This window comes from Suncus etruscus, chromosome 18 (genome assembly GCF_024139225.1).
Source record: "Suncus etruscus isolate mSunEtr1 chromosome 18, mSunEtr1.pri.cur, whole genome shotgun sequence".
Classification (NCBI taxonomy): Eukaryota; Metazoa; Chordata; class Mammalia; order Eulipotyphla; family Soricidae; genus Suncus; species Suncus etruscus.
The window spans coordinates 4,543,286-4,568,081 of record NC_064865.1 but is presented as its reverse complement, the minus strand read 5'-3'; the positions used below and the strand labels follow the sequence as shown (position 1 = coordinate 4,568,081).

Here is a 24,796-nt window from a genome sequence, read left to right as displayed (position 1 = left end):
TTTTTCTCTCTATAGATGAACCTAAAACCCACTCTTTTTCCAGTTAATAGATTTCTTATAGTTTAACCTTTTAATTTTCCTGAACTATTTCCTGAATTGATTTTAATATAACAATTTTTGTATTGATTTGTAACTATTAACAACATATTTAGTGAGTTTTTATGTGTTATCTCCCAAATATTTTCTTTTCATTTCCTTTAACTGGTTTGATTACTCTGTTTTTCTTTCTTCATATATCATAACAGATGAACAGCTGTTTTTCCTTTTTTGGGGGGTGGGGGGTTCATACAGGAAGTACTCAAGGGTAATTCTCAGGAAACTTGGGACCATGCGGTATAGGAAAACTGAACTGGGATCAAGGTTGCCCTAAATATTTTAACCCCTGAACTATCTCTCTAGCCTATAGAAATTTCTTTTATATGTATTATTGATGTAACATTTGTCTACATCATTGCATACATTTCAGGCATTTCAGGATTACTTCTCACATTGTCTTCAAGTATAAATTGCCAAATCAATTGATAACTATAGTCTGAATATTTCTCCATTATCATCTTACTTATTTGCACCATCTGACTTCCTCCCCTGGTACATTCAGTTCTGCAGACAAAAGGTTAGCTTTGGCTGGATTCTATCTGGTCCTTTGCTTTTCTTTTTAATCTCCCATATATAAGTATCTTAAACCTCTCACACAAAATACCTCATCTAAAGTTAAAGCTTTCTTTCTGATTCACTTCGCTTAACTTAAAACCCTCCAACTCTATCCATGTTGTTACAAAAAGCAATATTTTTTCTGTTCTTATAACTGAGTAGTATTTTATTATGTTTATAATACTACATCTTCCATTCTATTGTAATTGGGTTTTTCGGTTGTTTTCATCATTTGCGTTAATCATAGGAGAAGAAACATTTTATAAATGTTTTGGGGGAGTGGGGACAGGTTCCAGCCTTACCTTACAGGTAATTCAGCCAGAGTTAATCACATATACTATCTGCAGGCCAGAAGTGAAGATACCTATTGAGTCAGTATTTTTATATTTTTTGGTTATGTCAGAGCAGAATTACTGGGTTGTATGGTAAATTTGTTTTTAGTTTCTTGAGATTCTTCCTGCTCCAAGAGGCTGAACTAGCTTACACCTTTATGTAATTTATGTCCAAGCAACAAGCAATATCCTGATAGCAAATGAAATAATCTATATTATATATTAATTCGGTGTACTATTAGAAAAACAATTATTGATTGCATGTAGAAAAGAGTTTAATTTTCTTAGGATGATGATAAAAACTATCAATGGATGTTGATTATACTGGAAATACATTTTTTCTGTGATGTGTGTAGAAAATATGGACATTATAGATTCATATAGAGACTAGAAATGACAAGTACTTAACTTATATTTACGTATAAGTAAATTAACACTGTTAATGTTCAGAAAAAGAGTGAACTCTGCATATAAACAAATTTCTCTTATTGTAAGGATATTTACCATATTTTGCGCTCTTATAAGATGCACTGACCATAAGACATGCATAGGTTTTAGATGAGGAAAACAAGAGACGTCAGAAGACGGCAGCTGGGAATAACCAGCCTTCAAGGTCCAAGTCTATTTACAATACACTGGTTCACAGATGGTTAAACACATTTACCTAACTTTTTTTTAATCAGAGAATAAAAGTAAACAATTTTAAATACTTTTCCATTAATATAAAAGAAAAATCAAAGTCCCCTGCACTCAGGCTTCAGCTCCAGGCAGCATTCACTCCATAAGATGCACAGACATTTTACCATATTGTGGGGGCTTGGGGGGAGTGTGTCTTAATGGTACGAAAAAGGTGATATATATACTGGGAAACACAAGGTTAGAAATACCACCTGAGGGGCCAGAGAGATAGCATGGAGGTAGTGTGTTTGCCTTGCATGCAGAAGGACATTGGTTAGAATTCCAACATTTCATATAGACCCCCGAGCCTGCCAGGAGCAATTTCTCAGCATAGAGCCAGGAGTAACCCCAAAGCGCTGCCAGGTGTGACCCAAAAACCAAAAAAATAAAAATATACCACCTGAGCCTCAGTAACTACAAGTAATACACCAATGAAATCCATCTTTGTTCATTGTTTCTGATGTCTCTGTCTCTCTCTCCCTTTAATACTTGGTTCCCATTAACAACATATTCTTATGATATATTATATATATATCAGTACTCATTTCTGCTTGACTTTATCATCTAGGAAGAGGCTGAATCAGTTTTCTAGAATAGCAATATAATTGTAGGAAATGATCTGTGACTGAGTTTGTGATGTTGGATGATGAGGCCTACTGGCACTGGGACTAGAAGGCACAATCATCCTGTACCATTTTGATGTAAGTGGATGCTTTTGGGTGACCTACAATGATCAAGACAATGAAGATAAGCAGACAGTGCCTTAGTTGTCTTGATACTTATTCATCCAGTCATCATTTTTCCATGCCAGCACCCATACTAAAATTGATCTTGTCTATCAAATATTACTTTAAGTCATTTTTATAATCTAATCTTCCCTTAAATGCATTTAGAGGAAATTGGAAAATGAAAGAAAAAATATAAACCCCACCAATGTCTATAGTGACAATGAAAGTAAAATATGTTTCAGTCAAGATTTTACTGTGTTAAAATATCTTGACTAGTACTGTTATACATCTCAATAAAAACATTTCTTCAACTGTTATTTTAAATACTGTATTACTTAAGCAAATATTTGAATACTATATTAGTTTCTCTGCATACTTGAATTGAAATAAATTCTACCTATCTGCCAATTATGTTGAAACTCCAAATCCATTTTTATTTGCCAGGTTAAACGTTTATTTTGTTCTCTAACATGATGTTTTCTTTAAAGTGTAACAAGCATGCCAAATCTGATTTTTTTTGTAATAGAACATGGTAGTATTTTCTTTCTTTTGCTTTCTTCTTTCTTTCTTTTTTCTTTCCTTCCTTCCTTCTTTCCTACCTTTCTTCCTTCCTTCCTTTCTTCCTTCCTTCCTTCTCTTTCCGTTCTTCCTTGCTTCCTTCCTTCCTTCCATCCTTCCTCTCTTCCTTCCTCTCTTCCTTCTTTCTTTCTTTTTGGTTTGATATTTCCAGGTTTGATCATTATGGATCACCATGATCACCCTTCCCTCACCCAACCGACATTCTACCAAGAATGATCATTGAGCACAGAACCAGGAGAAAGCCCCTAATCAACATTGGGAATCAACAAGTCTTCCTCCTACCTAAAATAAAGAAAATAAACGGTCATAAATGGAAAGCATTTGGTAGTTCAATCTGTTTGGTAGTAACTGAACTCTAATATGTCTAATGCTGATAGAAATCCAGATTCTCTTCCAAGAGAACTTAACTCTTCTCTATTCTAAGTTTGTATCAGTGAAATGAACTCATACATTGTGAAATAAACTTTCTTTGTGCCACAGCATGACAGATCATTCTTAGCTTTCATGTAATTTGTCACTGCTAATACATGAAGAAAGTTGTAGAAATGGCTCATCTATTCTTTCTATTAAAAGCTCCTTTATTGTCCATTCCAAAGCTTCATTTGGTCTTTTACAAAGGATGTTGATTATTCATCTTACTTTTTCCCAGATAGTTGACAGATTAACTATTTTTATATTAAAATAAGTTTTTATAAATAAGGTTTTGTTGTGTGACTGATTTTTTAAAAACTCAGATTCTCAAGATCATAATATTGAATGTATTAGAGTTTAAATCTCATTGAAGACTTATTTATCAACCCATCAACATCAAATGTTTAGGTGACTACTCAGATTTTTAGTGTGACTTGTCTTTTACATTTCTTGAGCAAAATAGAGATTTTAATTTAGAAAATTTTAATGTTGATCAAAATATATTTTCTGCATCTTAAGAAATTAAGATACTGTGCTGTATTATTATTATTTGGGCTGTGTGTGTGTTTGTGTGTGTGTGTGTGTGTGTTTACCTCTTCTGAAGAATTGCATTCAAACGAGGTTATGCAAACAAGCAGTATGTTTTGTTTATCTGTGCATAAGGGTTCCTTGATGTAGCATAGGAGGAATATTAAAAATTGAGTATAGATCAAATTGTAGATTACTCCTCCAGATTCCATTTATTATAAATGTGTCAGGAAAGAAAAAGTGAAAAAGATATCTAGGATTATTGCTCTTGTGCATTGAGGAATCTTAATTTATTATGACAACATCCTATTTTTATTATATGCTTTTTACTATTTATTCCACAGTATTTCCCATGGATTATTTTTATTTTATTCATTTTTATTATTTATATTTATTTATATATTTATATTATTTTTATTATCATTCTTTTTCTGATTCCCATGCAAAAGCTTGTGTAATCTGATTAAATACTATGATTATTAGACAGCTTTGACTAATTAAAACCTGCTCTCCCTAATTTCACCCTTATCCTATTCAGCCCAATGTATAATTTGCTTCTACTAACTGTTTGGAAGGGGATGACCAGCTCAGACAGGGGAGACCTTATTGCTACCATGACAGCATGATCCAAATTGAAAATGGCAACACTTGCACATTCACATGTTTTCAGGCAGGCACTACATATTAATGTTTTTATCCATTATATTTGTTCCCTTAGCATCATTTTCTAATCAAGGAGATCAGTATTCATAAAATATAATACAAAATTTTTATGGAAGAATGACGAAACTACCGTATTTTCCGACGTATAAGACGACATTTGGAACAAAAAGAAAAGTCAACCGAAAAGCGGTTATATGCCGAGTATATCCCGAAAAAATGTTTCAGTATGTCGCTAAATGAAAATTGTCTGACTATTGCCACCAAAGGAATTTTCCAACTCGATCCTGCACCAATCACTGCCAGGCTGTTCGGACTGCCTCTCTGACTCGGCCAATCCAAGCAGGCTTTTGATGCATGCAAATGAGACAATGTTCTGCACCAATCACTGCAAGGCTGCTCGGACCGCCTCTCTCACTCAACCAATCCAAGCAGGCTTTTGATGCATGCAAATTAGACAATGTTCTGGACCCCAATCGACACTGTCAAAAGCCTGCTCAGATTGGCCAGAGTCAGAGAGGAAGTCTATGATAGTACAACCTTTGAACCTTTGCTTGTTGTGATTGGCTCACTGTGGTACATACAGTTGCAGCACAGGAACGTTCTGTCTGATACAGCAAATATAGGCCTCAACCTATGTTTTAACTGCAAAATTAGGGGGTCATCTTATACGCCCAGTTGTCTTATATGCCAGCAAATATGGTAGGTCAGGCAGGAGGCTCAGTTGTAGACAACATACTTCACAATTATGAGGGACAGACAGTCCTTGGCACCAAAGAGAAAAAAAGTAGACTATTTTAATCTTTTCAATGGTGCTACCTTTTGTATGCTTGTGTCCTGTCTAATGTTCTGCTTAGACAGCACAATATTACGACTAGGACATCTGCTTTGGGGTCCGACAGACCTACATGTTTAAACCAGTCCTTTATGTTGTCCATAGTGACCTTGCTTTCCTGAACAATTTAAAGTTTCTGAATCTTGGGTTCTTCAAGTGAACTCACAGCTTAGAACTGTTAGAAAGGATTTGTGATAATATATATAATTGATCTAGCTCAAATGTGTGTTTAAGAAATAATAACTAGGGGCCGGAGCAGTGGCACAGAGCAGTAAGGCTTGCCAGCACTAGCCTAGGATGGACAGCGGTTTGACCCCACCAGCGTCCCATATGGTCCTCCAAGCGAGGAGCAATTTCTGACTGCATAGCCAGGAGTAACATCAGAGTGTCAGCAGTTGTAGCCCAAAATACCAAAGAAAAAGAAAAGAAATAATAACTATGTAATCATGAGAACCACTTCAATAGTCCTGGGAATAGGTGGGAATTGGGTTAGGGGACACTTAGGTGCCATTCAGTGTCAAGAGTTGAATCCAGGACCTCATTCAAACTAGAGAATTAATTAAAACAAGAAAATTGATAATATATATGAGCAATTGATAATATATAGGAGTGATCAGTATATGGACTTTACCTTTAATATGTCCCTCCATGAAATGACTCAGATAATGTATTGCATGTGACTTTAGAAGTAATTATGTAAAATAATACTGTAATGTTTTTGGATAACTTATATTACAATGAATTTTTAGACCCAATAAAAATGGAACTGTGCTTTTATAAAATCTACATCAATTATTGCTGGAGCAGTCGTACAGCTACTAGAGCATTTACCGTTTTATGTGATTGACACAGGTTCTTCTGATTTTTTAATTTTGATTGAGACCATTGTGAATTACAGGTCTTTCACAGTTATGTTTAAGGTACATAGTGAGAGTGAATTAGGGCAATTCCCACCACCCATGATGACTTCCCTCTGTCACTGTTTCCAGCATGCATCCCATAGCTCTCTACTTAGCCCCCTGGAGCTGCTAATGTAGCAGGTCCCCTTTGTGTATAGCTTGTTGTGGTTTGGGTCTCTTTATTTTATGGTCATTGGCTTTGAGTTGGGTATTCAAGTCTGATCATTTTTTATTTCCACTCAATGCTCATGAGACACTACTTTGCCCCTGGTACCATCTGCATTTTTTTTCTTAGTTTGTAGGAAGACATAGAAAAATGAGGCAGAACAAGATGATTCATGTCCTATGGTTCTGATTAAAAAAGGAAAAAAGGAAGAAAAAAAGTGGTCAGGAGCCCTTGTCTAGAAGTTATATATTCAAATTCTAGGTGAAACATTCATTTCGTTGAGTTTTGTCACTATACCCCATCACTGTCTTCTGGCCTTGACGGTTTCTTGTGACAGGTCTGTTGTAAATGTTAAGGATGCTTCTTTGAATGTAGTTTCCCTTTTTGATCTTTTTGTTTTGCTTTGTTTTGTTTGTTTTTTGGGTTATACCCAGTGACACTCAGGGGTTACTCCTGGCTATGCACTCAGAAATTGCACCTGGCTTACGGGACATATGGGACAACAGGGGATTGAACTGCAGTTCGTTCTAGGTTAGCATGTGCAAGGCAAACACCCTACCGCTTGTGTCACTGCTCCGGCCTTCTCTTTTTGATCTTGCTGCTCTCAGTATTCTATCTATCTGTTGGATTCATCATTGTAACTTGGATGTGTCTTGGGATGCTTCTATTCAGGTCTCTTTTAGCTGGTACTCTTTCGGCATGTAGGATTTGGTTGCTTGTTGTCTTTAGCTCTGGGAGTTTCTCTGCAATGCTATCTTGACTGTTGATTCTTCCTGGAGATTATCTTCTTGGGTCTCTGGGACTCCCAATGATACTGATGTTGTTTCTGTTGAGTTTATAAAAGATTTTTATTTTCATCTGTTCACATTCTTTGAATAATCTTTCTCTTATCTGATCATTTGCTTTCATTTGTCTGATCTTTTCCAATCTCTTCTGTTGTATGGAGTTGTTATGTATCTCATCTTCCAGCTCACTGGTTCTGTCCTCAGCTGCTGTTACCCTGTTGGAAAGGCTTTCCATTGAGGTTTTCATTTCATCTACTGAGTTTCAGACCTGTTGTTTCAGTTTGGAGTTTTCTGATTTCTATCTTCATATCCTCTTGATTCTTATTTATGTTCCATTCAACTCAATCTATGCTTTCTTTGAGTTTTATGAATATCCTCCATATTTCTTCTCTAAACTCCTTATTTGAGAGGCTAACTAGGTGGTTGGCAGTTTTTGGGTCATCAGAGCTGCCATCTTCTTTCTCTATTCTGGGTTTTGGCCTAAGTTGTTTCCCCACTTCACACTTGTAGTGTGTTTTTTTCTACGTGTTATGGTGGGATTCATTGGCTAGAAGATGTGTGTGTCTGTGGAGCAAAACGGAGTGGCCACTCCTCCATTTTTACACTTTGTGGGCAGGACAATTCACCTCTGAAGAAGCACCCCAGCGAGCGATGGGCTGGGAGGACCAAGGAGCAGGCCATAGGAGAGTTGAGAAGGTGGTCAGAATGGCTGTCCTCCATGCTTCAGGGTCTGTAGCAGCAACCAGCTCCTTCCAGAGGGGTGGGACAGTTCACCTGTCTCTGAGAAGTTCCCCATGGAGAACCAAGGTGCAGGCCACAGGAGAATTGATCAGGTAGTCAGAATGACTGTCTCATGAATTAAAAGAATAGAAGGGGACTCGTATGACGAGTGCTTTTTTTGTCTTGTTTTTGCATAGGCACATCAAGTATTCGGGAAATTAGAAAGGAAACTCCCTTGGCCTAAGATATACAGGATGTCTCCACTGTTAAATCATACTCTCATGAGCTGGACTACAATTCCAGACCTTTACATTGTTAAAGCCCAAAGTCTTTCTTTGTGGTGCCAGGAAATGTTCTGCTTGGTTTTGGTTATCAAAGTCAGTCCTCTATATTAGAGATCTTGATTTTTGCACATTTCCTAGGGTGAAGTCTAGGATAGAGTCTTCTTTATGGTGCCAGAAGTTTTGCTCAGTGAAGGTTGTTGTAAACAGTCTCAGTATTTAGTGGTCTTGGGCTTTGCACAGATCAAAAGACAAAGTGACACAAATTCTTCTATCCCTGACACTGCATGTGGTCCCAAGAGTCTAGCCAGAGTGATCCTTGAGTGCAGAGCCAGGAAAAGACCCCGAACACTGCCAGATGTGGCCCAAAAACAAAAAAGAAAGAATGAACTAAACCAGTTTTATAACCAAGCAACTAAGGAACATTTCAGGTAAACATTTAGGGGTTCTTCTAACATAGTAGGAGTAATGTGCAGATGAGAAAATTCTACCTCATGGTATAATTTCAGTATATTTCAGTAAGGAGATTTGTCATAGGAGATTTGTCCGTATTAATTGTTGAAGGAACACAGGCTTGACAGTTTGATTCTTAGGTCTTTAAGCAATATACCTTAACTTGGTCAAAAGACACAGAAACTCTCATTTAAGTATTGAACAATCCGACCCACTTGACTTCTAAGTTGTGATGAAATAAGTTGTGCTTGAGTGATATGGCTAGGTAAAGAATTGACTCCACTATTCTTACTAATTTTCTGTAAAACGAACTATTACAAATAAAATATTTTAAAATAGAGCTATAAATTTTAGTTTTTTAGCTATAAAATGAGAACATTTATAATCATTGCAATCATTTATAATAAGTGCTTACACTGCTGCTGCCATCAATATACATGAAAGTCATAAATTATGCTCTTCTGTGCAGTGATTCTAACTTGCTTGATTTTACCTGTTTTACTACCTTTGATATTTCTATCTCTCTCTTTTCCCTCACACAAAGTTGTCCTTTGCTTTAAAGTTTCCATGGCTCCTTTATTTACTGTGAGACGCTGCCTCCCTTCACTACTTTACGCAAACATTTCTCCTTCCTTTATTGTTCTTTGTAATTTTTCCACACCCTCTATGGCATGCCTTCTCTAAGCCTTCTTATTTAAGAAGGGGATAATGGCCACTAACATTTAATCAAATAACAGTTACAATACATTTACTTGTAAGTAAAGACTGATTAAAACTTGGGCACTGACATCTAAGGATGAGAATCTCATCATTAAATGTCTTAACAGAAACCATCTTGTTAAATAACCATAATTATAGGTTTTGCATGTATGATTTCAGGAGATTTTGCTGTTTTGCATTCTTTGAAGCCCATGACACTGTCATATGTTCAGGTTATTTGACTTGATGAATGTAAATGTTTATTCAAAAGATAAATTTTCATGGGACTTTATGATTTAGAGAGTCTCTTGACCCACAACTACTTTAAAGGTTATACTGTTTTAAAATTTATTAAATCATTTTGATAGATTTTTATAGATAGGAAATGAAAGAAATCACTAATTTTCTGAATATATATAATGTGCTGCTTGTTAAAAATTTAAGAATGTTCATTCTTCTATTTGAAATTAAAGCAATTTTGATACCTATGATTCCTGTTTAATTCTCAGAGTAGTCATATTTGGTGAACTCTTAATTCTTGGGTCTTTTTTAAGTGATTAAATCTTGCAAAATCAGGAAACCATTTTCTTCCTTTTGTTTTGGATTAACTCATGCTTTCTGCTACTTCAGTCTCTGTGGCAAATTTCTATGGATGAACTTGCTCATTTCTGACTCATGAAAATAGCTCAGCCAATTATGAGAAGAGAAACTTCTTAAGATGATTAAGAGCATTCTTTTTAGAGGAATAAACAATTTAACTTGGTTAGTCTTGTTTTTAATCTTAACTCAGATGGTGTCCAGTTGTAAAAGCCTATTTTTCCTCTATTATATACTCCCTTGAGAATTTGTCCTAGACTGGTGACTTCATTTCTTTGCTGGTGCATAATGTAAATGCCTTCATTATTCTTTTCATAGTTGCATCTTTCTTCTTTTTGAACTTTTGAAGTATGACTCAGATTTAAACATTTTTTTATCACGAGAATTTTTAAAGTTCTTTTTACAGCAGCAGTTTCATTGAATAGAAAATCCTGAATGAATAATGTAACTATTTTATAAGGATGCCTTCTTATAATATATAAAGTTTAATTTATTAAGAACACATTTTAAAAAGTATTCTTAAATGAAAAAATTGAAGCTATAAAACATAAGCTGGTCATTGGAATCCATCTTTGTATTAGTTTGCTACTCTTATACGGGTGTGAAAACAGTCAAGTAGCTTCCAGTGAGGGAGCAGGGTTCTGATGAGAGATGAGGATGAATCCTATTGTATTTACTCAGAATATTTTAAAATAGAATCGTTGATTCTATTCTGTATTTTAACACATTTTCATATGTGCTCCATCAATAAATCGATTTTTGATGTTATCGCCAAGGAGACATTTGATAGAAGTATTTCAGTACACCATGATTTTAAAGATCATGCTTATGTGCAGAGATTAGTTGTTCCTTCTATATTGTGACCACTCACTTGTTAAATCAGAACCCAGACATAGAAATACAGGAACCAGTTAGGATTATTGGAAGAGTTAAATGAGACCATGTTAAGAAACAGAGTACTAGACCTGGTGTAATAAGTCACCCAGTTGCCCCACTTTCCATAGACCAGTTGTTCTTCGTGTAGTCTTCCTTCCAAGGGGATATTTAGCAGTATTAAAGAACATTTGGGGGAGGGCACACCCATGCACTTAGCAACTATTCCTGGTTCTGTGCTTAGAAATCACTCCCAGCAGTTTCAGAAGACAATATGTGAGGCCAGGGATCAAACCTGGAATAGTCCCGTACAGGGCAAACTCCCTACCTGCAGTTCTGTCACTCTGGCCCCAGTGGGGACAAGTTTTTGTTTTCCCAACCCGAGGAATAGTGGGGAGATGCTATTCACATCTAATGGGTGGTAGAGGTCAGAAATTCTAACAATTCTAGAATGCCAAGGACCCATCCCACCACAGAGTTATTTAGTCAAAATACTAATGATTCTAAGATGAAGAAGCCCTGCCTTAGATGTATAAGCTTTCTATCCATAAAAATATTTTTAAATATGTGGAATCATTCTTCTATATATGTTAAACACCAACTGTGGATTAATTTTGCATAGGTATTAGGGATTTAGCAGTGAATAAAAGGACTATATCTTATATTCTGGTTGGGCACAAATCAATAATATATAAATAAATATATAATTATTATGACAAATGGTAGTAAGAGCCATAAAGGAAAAATGAGACCAGGTAGTGGGCAGAGTGACCTGGGAACAGGGGTGAGTTGCTGGGTTTGTATTAATTGATTATAAGCAACATCGCAGATAACTTGATAACCATTGAACAAAAACTGACGAGAAATAAGGGGAAAAGCTAGACAATTATGTGGGTTAATATATTCTAAACAGGGCTGGAGTGATAGCACAATGGTAGGGCATTTGCCTTGCACATGGCCGACTTGGGACAAACCTGGGTTCTATTCCTAGCATCCCTCATGATCCTCTGCACCTGCCAGGGGTGATTTCTGAGCACAGAACTAGGAGTGATTCCTGAGCACTACCGGGTGTGGCTCAAAAACATACATACATACATACATACATACATACATACATACATACATACATACATGCATACATGTTTTTTAAAATAAGACATTCTGAACATGAAGATTATAAATGCAAAGTTCCTGAGATAGAGATGTGTTTGGCATCGGCAAGAAATGTCACAATAAAAAAAAAAAGTTAAAACAGGTTCAGTAACATATTATTTAGTTTATTAAAATTAAATATAGTTGAATATTCCTGACAGTATAACATGCTCCCTGCATTTGGGAAAATCAAAGAAAACATTAGCATTAGAACTTTGAATAAATTTATTATCATCTCAAAAAGCTTAGATCGGCATCATTAATTAGATTGTGAAAATAAATTTGTTTCAATACATTTCTTTTTCAATATTTCTATTGTTTAGTAATATAAATCTGAAATTGGCATATTTTAACTTTCATATAAATATGTGTAAAGATTTTGCATAAGTAACTATCTAGTTAAGCAATGATATAATCTTACTGTAAAATAAAATGTTCATAATTTTAGGTACTAGAATAAAATTTTCATTCTACACAGGTTGGAGGAAACAGAGATACCTCAGTAAAATAATGTGAATTATTTGCAAAAAAAAAAAAAAAAGAAGAAGAAAGAAATGTCACAATAGGCCAGTAGAGTCTGAGAGATGAGATAAGGAAAAAAGGATCAGAAAGAAATGAAGAGGCCAGATTATCTCAGAATTTATAACTCATTCTGGCTTACAGATCTTGGCTTTTATTTTCACATGTGTTGTCGCACATGAATGTCATAATATTTTAAAACATCACTATTGTGTAACCTACTGTAAGGGTAGAGAGGGAAGAAACATGGAAGGCCCCTTGGTTCTTATTGCAGTGAATCTGGAGGATATGATAATGATGACTTAGACAGGAAAGTGAACCCTGACATCCCATAAAGTCCCCCAGCCTACTAGGAGTTCTTCCTTAAGTGCGCAGGCAGAATTGACCCCTGAGCACCACCAGATGTATCCCCAAAGCCAAAAAATAAAATAAAAAATCTTAGATGTACCATACAGTAAGTAGAGTAATAAAGTAAGATTCAAGTCGGACCTTAATGTCCTTCTACAGATTCCTATTTGTCCTTGATCAAGATGTTGAGAACTGTGCTACACTAAGGACTTATTTAGAGGTGCTAAGATTTCTCTTGTGTAAATGGAGGCTCCCTCTGTTTGGTATGCCTTTTGGACTATTAGAGAATTTGATGCTGGCTTAATCAGAATGGACAAGTCATCAGTTGTAACTCAAAAATAAGAATAAAATATGAACTACAATTTGTGCAATAGAATCTTTCTCTATGAATTTATCAGATAATGTGATAATGTTTACCCTAAACAACCAAATATTTATATCTATATGTTTGTGCTGGAATCTGACCACTATATAAATCTTTGAGACATTTTGGAAATGTTTTTTTAGATCTCCTAAAAAGTTGCCATACGCAAGCCATATACTATTCCATATACACTGGGCATATGTTAAAATAAAAGCCACCCCAAAAAGATGTTATCTTCATTTATAAAAATTTATAGAAACTAGTTTTCTATTTCTTTAAAGAACTGTAGGGGTAAGGATTATAAAGAAATAGTACAGGAAGCAGGGTCTTTTCCTTTCATGTTCCCAACCCAGGTTTAATACCTGAGATACCACCAGAAGTGATCCCTGAGCACAGCCAGGTGTGGCCCAAAAACAAATGCAAACCAAAAAAAAAAAAAAAAGTTCAGGTCCTTAAAAAAAAATTCTAAAACATGAAGAATTATTTCAGGCAGTCAGATGGCTTTTTATATATTTTGTCAAGTTATTATTAAAACCATGTTAAAATTTCAGAAAAAAAGTAGAAAAATTACTAATGCTACATGAAATTTATAACTAATGAAATTAGGTTATATGATAAACAATGATATGTTTTTTAGAAAGCACACATTTTATCATAGGACAGGACAGTATATATGTATATATATATACTGTATATACCCTTCCCTATTACTAGCTTAATAGGTACAATTTAAAACTTTTAAATGAACGTTAAGCTTTGTTTTTTTATTTTTTTGGTTATTTTGGTTGTTGTTTTTTGGTTTGGTTTGGTTTGGTTTTTGGGTCATACCTGACAGCGCTCAGGGGTTACTCCTGACTCTATGCTCAGAAATCACTCCTGGCATACTCAGGGGACCAAATGGGATAACGGGATTCAAACTGCTGACCTTCTGTATACAAGGCAAATGCCTTATCTCTATGCTATCTCTCCAGCCCCATTTTAATTTTAATATGTATATTTTAATAAGCTTATTGACATATACAATGCTTCATGCTCATTCTTGATAGTTAAAATATAGAGAAATTTGGGGCTGGAGAGGTGGCACTAGAGGTAAGGCATCTGCCTTACAAGCGCTAGGCTGGGGCGGACCGCGGTTCGTCCCATATGGTACCCCCCACGCCAGGAGTGATTTCTGAGCGCATAGCCAGGAGTAACCACTGAGTGTCAACAGGCGTGGCCCAAAAACAAAAAGAAAAAAATAGAGAAATTTTTAAATTCTTATATATCTTCATTAATTATTATAGACAAAAAAGAAAATCAGGATTTTGAAATATCTGTTGTGACATATCGAATGTCTTTATTTTCCAATAACTGATGCTTGCTGACAGTTACTCACATAATTTAAGCACAAAATTTTTTTAAAATCCACTGATCATTTTCCTAGAATCAACAGGTGTTTCTTTAGGCAATCTCATGTGATTACTGTAATACATTCTTAATACCTTGATACACAGAATTGTATTTAAAAAGTCACTCAGAAGAAAAAATTGAAAATCTTAATTTTGTGATTATCAGTCACAATTGTGATTTGGCTTCCTGAATATTGCAGTGACAATTTTTTCTTCTCTCTCATCTGTACACACACACACACACACACACACACACACACACACACACACACACACACACACACACACACACACACACATATATGCATCTATGCTGTTTCTCTGATTTTAACCAGTAATTGTTTCTACATATGTGTCTGTATATTTTCTTTGTAAGTCAAGCAAAGGAAAACTTTCACTTATTTTAATTTTTATTGTAATTTACGTTTTAAAAGATTAAAGTGTAAAAATATTTGTAACTAAATGTGAATTTTTCTGAGGCCAGAGAGATAGTACAAGGGTAATGCATTACTCATAACAGACCTGAGTTTGATCTCCAGAGCCATTTAACCTCTGAGCCCTTCCTGGAATGATCCCTGAATGAAGAGCCAGGGGTAAGCTTTAGGCACAGCTAGATGTGGCCAGACCACAAAGCAAAACAAAAATAATTAAATTTACCTTTCATCATATGTTCTATAATGATATTTATTTTTTAATAATTTTTATTGTGACCAAGGTGAATAACAAATCTCTCACAGTAATATTTAAGATACATGTGACAATGAGTCAGGGCCATTCCCACCACCAGGGTTATCCTCCCTCCACCCCTTTTCCCAGCATGTGTCCCATATCTCCCTCCTCTGTCCCCTGAAGTGCTAGTATAACTGTTCCCCTCTGTGTATAGCTTGTTGTAGATAGGTTATCGATTCTGATGTTGTTGACTTCAGGTTTGGTGTTTAAGTCTAATCATTATTTATTTCCACTCAATGTTCATACAGCTGTTTGGTCCTGATACCATTCATTTTTTATTTATTTTCCCCCTCAATTCATTAAGCAGAACAATATAATTCAAGTTGTATGGTTCTGTTGGAAGAAGACAGGAAAAAAAAAAGAAGAAAAACATAACTTACGTTTTATATGGTTTTTTTGTTATAATTATATTTAGAATGATAGAAATAGTATTTAGGTAGAAATACTATTAAAGGTATAATGTATATGCTTACAGACTTTTTCCCCCAATGTTGTATACACAACATGTGTTTAAGCATAAATGGAATTAAGACATTTTTACTTTTGCATTTGTAATTTTTTTCTTAGTGCTTATTATTAAGAATATTATATAGAGTTTCATAATAAATTCTTGCAGCTATAATCTTTGAGGGAAGACAAAAGTCTCACATAGAAAAGTATAGATCGGACTTAAACACCAAATCCAAAGCCAATGACAAAAGAATTGATACCCAATCTACAACAAGCTAGACACAGAAGGGACCACTTATACTAGCAGCCCAGGTGGTAAGGGAGAGGGATATCGGATACAAGCTGGGAACGGGGGTGAAAGAAGGACAACTTTGGTGATGGGAATCCCCTGATTCAATGTTAATATGTACCTAAAATATTACTGTGAAAGATATGTAATCCACTTTGGTCAAAATAAAAATTATTATTATAATAAATAAAAAGCAGGTCAGGGGGAAAGAGGCTGCTGACATTCAAGGAGAAAATAAAAAAGCGAAAAGTATGGTGTAGGAAGCTGGAGAGATAGTACAGCGGTAGGGTGTTTGCCTTGCACACAGCCAGCCTGGGACATAACCAAGTTCGATTCCTGGCATCCTGTATGGTCCTCTGGCCTGCCAAGAGCAATTTCTGAGCACAAAGCCAGGAGTAACCCCAGAGCACCACGGGGTGTGCCCCCCCAAAAAAAAAAAGAAAAGTGAAGTACAGAGTATAGGGCTGGAGTGATAGCATAGGAGGTAAGTACATAGTAAGCAGATAGCATAGCCTTGCACACTGCTGAACCAGTTCAAACCCTGGCATCCCAAGCAATGCCAGGAATGATCCCTAAGAACCAGGAGTAAGCCTAAATAACTGCCAGAAATGGCCCCAAAACACAAATCAAAGTCATTGGTATGAAAGAAGTACGTGGAAAGAAAAAATAAGTTTCAGAAGAAAAAAAAATCATTGTGATTTCAAGGTAAATATCCTAGAGGGGGAAATACCTATGATGAAAGAGGAGTTAAATTACCATCTGGATGGGGAAGGGAGTACTGGTAGCTCAGTAATCAGATAGATTAAAAGAACAGTATAATGTGGCATTTGAGACAAAGTATAACCTGACTGAAGCAAAGAGTATGTTAGGTTTTAGTGAGAACATTGCTTGACTACACAGAATGGACCCAATTATGGCTACATTTGGAAGCCAGGCATTTGAGTTTGAATTGATGCAGTGATCAGCTGAGAGCCATTTGTTTCCGTTTATGAGACAGAGTAATAGAAGTAGTATGGGGAGGGAGAAGAGCCTACTATGGCGAAGTCTTGCAAGATGCCAAAGTGGACTCCTCTGTTTATATTTAAGTAGTTATAGCCAGATGTGTTGGAAGAATGAAAATATTTTGAGGAATTGGTCAAATCTATTGCAATACTCCAGGCCCAGGAACTTAACAATGGTCAAAGAAAATCTACCAATTGATTTGGGGGAGTATATCCTGACTCTTGATTGGGGGAATTTATATAACTACAAAATGACGTATCTAGCCCATAAGCCTTCACTGTGTTAATCATTTGCCTCTGAGACAATCCAGGCAAATTCTGAATTTTTCTGGACCTCACATTACTTACCTACATTGAATAGATATGGTTTCTCAGTGTCTTCAGCTTATGTTCACTAGTTTCTTAATATCCTTATACAACACACATAGATCAGCATGCGTAAACATTTCACCGTATACATGAAATCAAGTTGCTAGATGTTGCTAGAAGTTTCAAATTGAACTAATTCCTATCTAACATGAGATAGCTAGTAGATTATCATTGGTATTTTGCCTTTTCCATTGAGAAGGAACATAACAATTCTTTTTATAAGATTTCTAAAAATAATTAAAATAATACTTGGTTGTATTTGATCCTTTTTTCTATTATGAGGTAGAAGTAAGAAAGAATTAAAGTTATATTAGATTAAAAGTTAGGATCCGTGATCTATTTTGTTGAAGAATAATAAGGTCATTTGACTTGATAGATCACTAGGAGATATACCAGTGTATAGCTTCTAGATAGGACTTTATATTGACTTCAGTGAAACCATGAGGATTAAGTGAAATTGCTGGCTGCTCAAGTAATCCAGCCCTGGAATGAGTGTCACTCTACTACTGTGCATGATCAAATCTATTCTAATTTTTATTTCCTGTTGTATTATGTCCCTGTTGGCTAACCAGGACCTTACTCATTTAACTTGTATGTGTTATATAAATAAAATATCTTCATTCTAGGCACTATGGCTCACAATAAACGTCATATGGTCATATTAATAGACACAGAGAAAGCATTTGACAGGATCCAACATTCATCAAACATGATAAAAATTCTCAATAAAATGGAGGCGTAAATAACCTTTCTCAAGATAGTTAAAGCCCTATATCTGAAGCCCAGAGTAAGCATCACAATCAGTGGTGGAAAACTAAAAGCCTTTCCTCTAACGTCAGGCACAAGATGAGGTTGCACACCCTTACTGCTCCTATTCAATATAGTATTAGAGCTCCTTGCTTGAGCCGTTTGGCAAGGGAGAGATAGTAAGGATATCACATTGGGAAAGAACTCAGTTGCTCACTGTTTACAGATAAAATGATACTGTAATTAGAAAACCCTAAAGACTACAAAAAGAAGTACCTAGAAATAATGATTTGCACATAAGGTGGTAGACTACAAAATCAGTTTGTAGAAATCCATGCCTTTCATGTGCGAATAACAAAATAGAAGAGAAATTTAAAAGAACAATCTTATTTTTTGTGCCTCAGGAAATCAAATACTTAGGAATTAGCTTCAGAAAAAAGGTGAAAGATTTACACAGATAACACTATTAAACAGTACTAAAAAGAATAAAAGAGGACACAGGCGATAAATGGAAGCACATCACCTACTCTTGGACTACAATGATTAATATTGTCAAATGACAGTCTTGCCTAAAGCATTATACAGATTCTGTGTCATCCATATAAAAATACCCATGAAATTTTTTAAAGACATAGACCAAATTCTGCTAGATTGCATATGGTGTAATAACCCCTCCCCCAAAAACAGTCAAAACAATCCTAGGAAAAAAGAAAATGGGAGGTTTATTTTTCCTCAGCTTCAAACTATATCAGAAGGCTGTAGAAATCAAAACAGCTTGGTGCTACAATAACAGACTCTCACCAGAATAGAATTGAGAGTCTAGAGCAGGGGTCTTCAAACTTTTTAAAGTGGGGGCCGGATTATGGTCCCTTAGAGAGCTGGAGGGCCGGACTATATGAGCTACTAATTCCTACTCACACTGCACATATCTTATATAAATAACATTAAAACCATTTATAAATAAACAGATCACACACTAGTATTTCAATGGGAACTGTGGGCCTGCTTTTGGCTAATGAGATGGTCAATGTCCGGTTCCATATTTGTCACTGCCAGCCGTAAAAAGTGATGCAAGTGGGCATCAGTTAACCTTGATCTGGTTGGAGATTTCAGATGTTTCATTCTTGAAAAAGTCTGTTCACAGGCGTTAAGTGCTGCCAAAGATGGTTACCATTTTGAGTGCATGGTTCCTGATATTTGGATATACACTGAGTGTATATGCTGGCAGGTATCTTGGCAACCAATCAGAGCTCACTACTGGCGGCTGGATCAGACTCCTCTGCAGGCCGCATGTGGCCCGCGGGCCGTAGTTTGAAGATCCCTGGTCTAGAGACAGATTCTTAACTATATGGACAGTTAATCTTTAATAAAGGAGCAAAAACAAATGTTTAGTGAACCAAGGAAAGCCTTTTCAACAAATGGTAATGGGAAAACTTGTCAGTCATATGCAAAAAAAAATTTCAATTTTAATGAACACGATCCTGTTGAATTTAGTGGCTATATGATGCCTCTTTGTAAGACAATATATAGTATTTTGAGGATACCAAATGAAATATTGAGATAAGATATTACTGAGTGTGGGAGACATTTTAAACAGTGATTGGGCTACTCCTTGTTTTTTAGTTTTTTAGTTTGGAAATAACTCCCACAGTTTTTGGATCACTGATAGAGGGAATGGAATATAAGCTTCCTGCACACATAACATGTGCTTTAAGCCTATTGAAATTACGAGAGGAATAGAATAAGTTGAAATTTAAACTATCCTCTAGAAATCATATGCTATGATTTTTATACTGCTCATCAATTTTTGCTATGGTCACTGCTGCTCTGCTTTGCGTATTGTGTGGAGCTGCTAGGCCCTGACTGAATATTTCTTATTCATGCGCTCAGGCCATCATCATGAGGCTCTTGATATCAAAGATTACTGCTCAAATCCTAAAAGAATTAAATTCAAACTAATCAAGAAAAGAGAACAGACACTGAAGAGGGTGTTTGAAAGGAATGGAAGTTAATAGTAATAATTTAAAAGTTTCTAGTGTCTGAAATGTAATCAGAGTATAGGCTTTGCATTTCATAATAATTTCAAATAGCTAAATTTACTTATGAAAAGGGGTAGCTCAAGCAATCATAGCTGCTCAGAATCAGTCTTTCTAATATTCATTTTCATCAATGTTTACTGGAGATGTATAATCTACCTAAGCATATATACAGAAGTCAAATCTTAATTGTTCTACTTTGTAAGTGAAAAATTAGTGTTGAGAAACCATTAGGAACTCTGTCCTTTTCTATAAGCCTTTTTCATCTGGCATGTTTGGGATGAATGATAGTGCCTTATGAAGAATAACAGGCAAGATCTGTAAATGATGCTGGTGAGGTCATATTCCCAAGATGTAGAAGTCACTGGTGAGGTCAGATATCAGGCAAGTAGAGCACTCAGTAAGAAGCAACCACCAGTCACTTCAGAAGAGTAACTTCATTTATTTTAGCTAGGAAAGGGATATTTGATTTAGGGGAGAGTAAGATGTGGACTCTGCCATTCAATTGAGTAGGATGTGAGAGAGGATTACAACAGGGTTATGCTTCTGTGTTTAGAGGGAAGAATGGGTAAAGGGATTATGGAAAGAAAACAGGGTGTGTTCTCTGGATGTTAAAACAGGGTGTGTGCTTAAGGTGATTAGCTACAAAGACAAATATGACTATTGACTGTATTACACTGATGGCAATTTAACCTGATCCTAAATTAAAATAATAGCATTTGTTTATTTGACAAGTTTATGGCTTATTTACCACATTATATATTTTCTATAAAATAGATATTCAGGGGGCCAGAGCAGTGGCACAAGTGGTAGGGTGTTTGCTTTACATGCACTAACCTAGGATGGACCACAGGTTTGATCCCCCAGTATCCCATATGATACCCCAAGCCAGGAGCGATTTCTGAGAACATAGCCAGGAGTAACCCCTGAGCGTCACTGGGTGTGGCCAAAAAATATAGATATTCAGACCTGAAAGATTAATTCTATAGTAACACATGTAAAAAAATAGAGAATAAAGTGTTTCCATTTCTTCTTGCTTACTTCCTAGATCCTTTGGCAAATAGTCATTGTCGTGTGTCAGATACAAAGAGAAGAAAAAATTAAGTTATTTAATATATCAAAAAATACTTCCGAGTACATAAAATCTCACCTAATAAAACATCCTCAAAGGAAAATGATGTTTTAGATCCCCTGTTTTAGACAGGAGATATATACATATACAATGTGCATACATCTGTGTATATAATATTTACTTTATACATGTTAAAAGGGACTTGAACTCAGATATAAATATACGTGAAGAGTCTTGACTTGTATCAGCATATATGATGTTTGTGAGTATATGAGTGGGAAATCAGGAAGAAAAAGAAGGGAAAATATCAGTCAATCTTAGAAGGGATCACAGTAGTTTATGAATTTTACATTAACTCCTACCCATTTCATCTATTTTTCCCAGTACACCATTATTCCTTTCATCAAGTGATAAATCATCGAAATTAAATTGACCTTAACTTGAACTTCATCTAAACAAGTGAATTTATTATACTTAAAATGAAACTTTTCAGTTTAAAAAAATTTTTAATCCAGATATCAGAAATGATATTCAAGTTTCAAAAACTCTGATAAGGAAAACTTGCTGAGGACTATTGGTAGAATTCTGGCCTTGTATTTTTGAGGTCCTGAGTTCATGTCCCCAAGTCCCCTCATTGCAAATAAAACAAGGTCTAAAACATAGACATCCTTAGTGCAGTAAGGAGAGTTCAAAGGGCTTGTATATGTTAGGCCCAGATTTCTAGTTACAGCATCAAAGTGACCCTATAGGCTCACCGTCCTGCTGGGTCTGGTCAGGAGTAGACCAGGTCTCACAGAGAGTGGACCTTGGGACCCTGATCAGTGCTTGGAAGATCCAGCCCTGCAAAGAAGAGAGGTGTAAATTAAAAAATGAAAGAAAACTTGTGAACATCCTACCTAAGTAGAAAGAAGAAATTAAAATCTCGGGAAAAAATTTCTTTATTGACCAGAAACTCATTCCCAGAACCAGTTTGTCTCGTTTTCAAAGTCTTCTTTTACCAAGGAAGTGGAAATGGTAATATTCTTTCCCACCAAACTGATTGAATTACAATTATCCTACCTCTTATGGGACAATGAAACAGCAAACAATCTGCTATACTGAATTTTAAAAAAAATCCACGAATGAAAAGAACTCATACCTGGATTCAGATAAAAAGATATATATTGTATCTACCTTTCTGATTATTTTTCTTTGTAGTTTAAATTTTGAATTTGTTTGTTCAGGATTCATGTTTGAACTAAAGGAAAATATATAGCTTCCATTCATTTAACATTGAATTCTTATTTAACATTGAAATCTATTTCTATTTAACATTGAAAAATATAATAGGCAAAAAATGATCATTTTTCTATTTGATACTATTCTCATAGTAATTTTTCATTTTTAAATGCTTTTCATTTACATAATTAAGTATAAAATGTTTTATATAAAATTTTTATGGAAGCACCATCATTACAAGCATGATTGTAGTTGGGTTTCAATTATATTTGTGATAGTACTAAACTGTTCAATTGGAGTACAAAAGTAAAATGAAAACGTAACAGGCAACTTTAAAACATTTTGTGTGTTTTTATATAATAGAGAGCAGAAAGGCAAAGTCGAATTATGGATTCAGCTCAATATGCAGAATTCTGTGAAAGTCGACAATTAAGTTTCTGTAAGTATCATTTAAATTTGCTTCATTTTACATATATCGCAAAGTATGACATTTTATGGTCCTTAAATATTGGTAGTTTAATGTACACAAGTTATAATTATTATAGAAACAGTCTGTACTGTAGGGGAGCTTATAAATATTTTACCTAACTCTACTATTTTACTATTAATAGTATTGAGATTTTAAAGGGTACACAGAAAACAAGTTATTCACACAAACTACTTTTATTCAGAAAATTTTTATTTTTCTTAATCTATTTACATTTTGTTTTAGTTTCTTGATCATATTCATAATAGCTTTATGACTCTATTTGATCCATAATGAATCTAGTATATCATATTTAAAAGCCTCTAAAATTAATACATATCAAGCATTCCATATATTTATAGGTAAATCATATTACCACAAAGGAGCCTACCAATACATAAGTTTTATTCTAAAATTTTTTGTAACTTTCTGCTGTGGTGTTAGTCAAATTTATTAGTACTCATTCATGTCATGCTAGGTTAAAATTAGAGTCTCATCATTCCTTGTAGGTTTACGTAAAGTACTAAAAGAGTAATAATAAATATTAAGCAAGATTGTTCAGCACAGCATCTTTTCAGGAACAGTCCAGTGATGACTAGGACTCACAGGATAAAGGTCAAAGAGTAAGTGTCATAAAAGTCCAATTCGAAATATGACAAAACAGCACATGACCTTGGTCTGAGGGATCATAGACACAATGGTATCTTTAAACAACGAACTATTTTGTGGTCCCACTCACAATGTATTTGATTTAGAAAATGAAAATGAGAGCTTTATTTATAGATCATAAAGGACAAATAAATGACACATTTCATATAGTGCCCCATGTAAATGTCAGTAAAATATAGAAAAACATCTTTTGGAAGCCATTTTCCCCTGACTAAATATACTTCACAGTCTGACTAACAATCTGGCATCATACATCTGTAAAGCATTAAGTGAATGACACTTCAGATCACATGGTAATTTCAGCAAATGAGGGGGTTTTGTATTATAATTTTTAGGTTTAAAAATGGCATTCAGGACTTTTATAAGTAAACATCCAGTTTATAAAGTAATGTTCCTTAAATTTTATTTTCAATGTAATTCACTTAAAGAAACAGAAGTTTTATTTCACACTAGAACATAGAATTTGGCATGTTCTTATACATATTCTTTGTTTGAAAATCAGATTTTTATAAGTTAAACTAATATTTTATCTATTATAACTTTATATAAAAATTATATATTAAAATATATCAGGATTAATTTTTCCTAATTTATAAATTACAAATACAGGAGTTGTGATATTGTCACTAGTGTCTTAAATATTTATTGTAGCATTTATGAATTGGGACTATTGGTACAATTTCAAGTGACACCTTTATAGATTTATAGATTTCTCTACTGAGAGCAAAACATCTTGTAGAATCAGAACGCTGGACAGATTGACTCATTTTTGTATTTTTTAGTCATGTCATAGCTTTATTGAGGTCATTCAAAATTCACAAAGCTTCAGTTATAACGTGGTGAAACTTTTATCAGTTCTTTCTTTTTAATCTGTTTTCTGTGTTTTTTGCAAACAATACATAAGCTTATTTTTTATTTTCAAAAATACTATGATTTACAAAGTTGTTAATAATATTTATGGCAGTCAGCATTTCAATACCAATCCCACAACCAATGTCCCTCTACTCTCATTATCAGTTTTCAATTCTCCCAGAAGTATAAGGCTATGCGTTCAGAAATTGTTCCTGCCTTGGGTGACCATATGGGACACTGGGGATGGAACCA

General features: G+C 34.9%; 1 protein-coding gene across 1 annotated transcript in view; it reads left to right on the top strand.

The window, feature by feature from the left end:
• Positions 1 to 24,796, top strand: part of SUPT3H (SPT3 homolog, SAGA and STAGA complex component) — a 507,641-nt gene that overhangs the window by 260,477 nt on the left and 222,368 nt on the right. Inside the window, exon 7 of the mRNA XM_049765516.1 lies at positions 22,921 to 22,996. Coding sequence (XP_049621473.1) covers positions 22,921 to 22,996 — 76 coding nt within the window. The remainder of the gene's footprint in view (positions 1 to 22,920; positions 22,997 to 24,796) is intronic.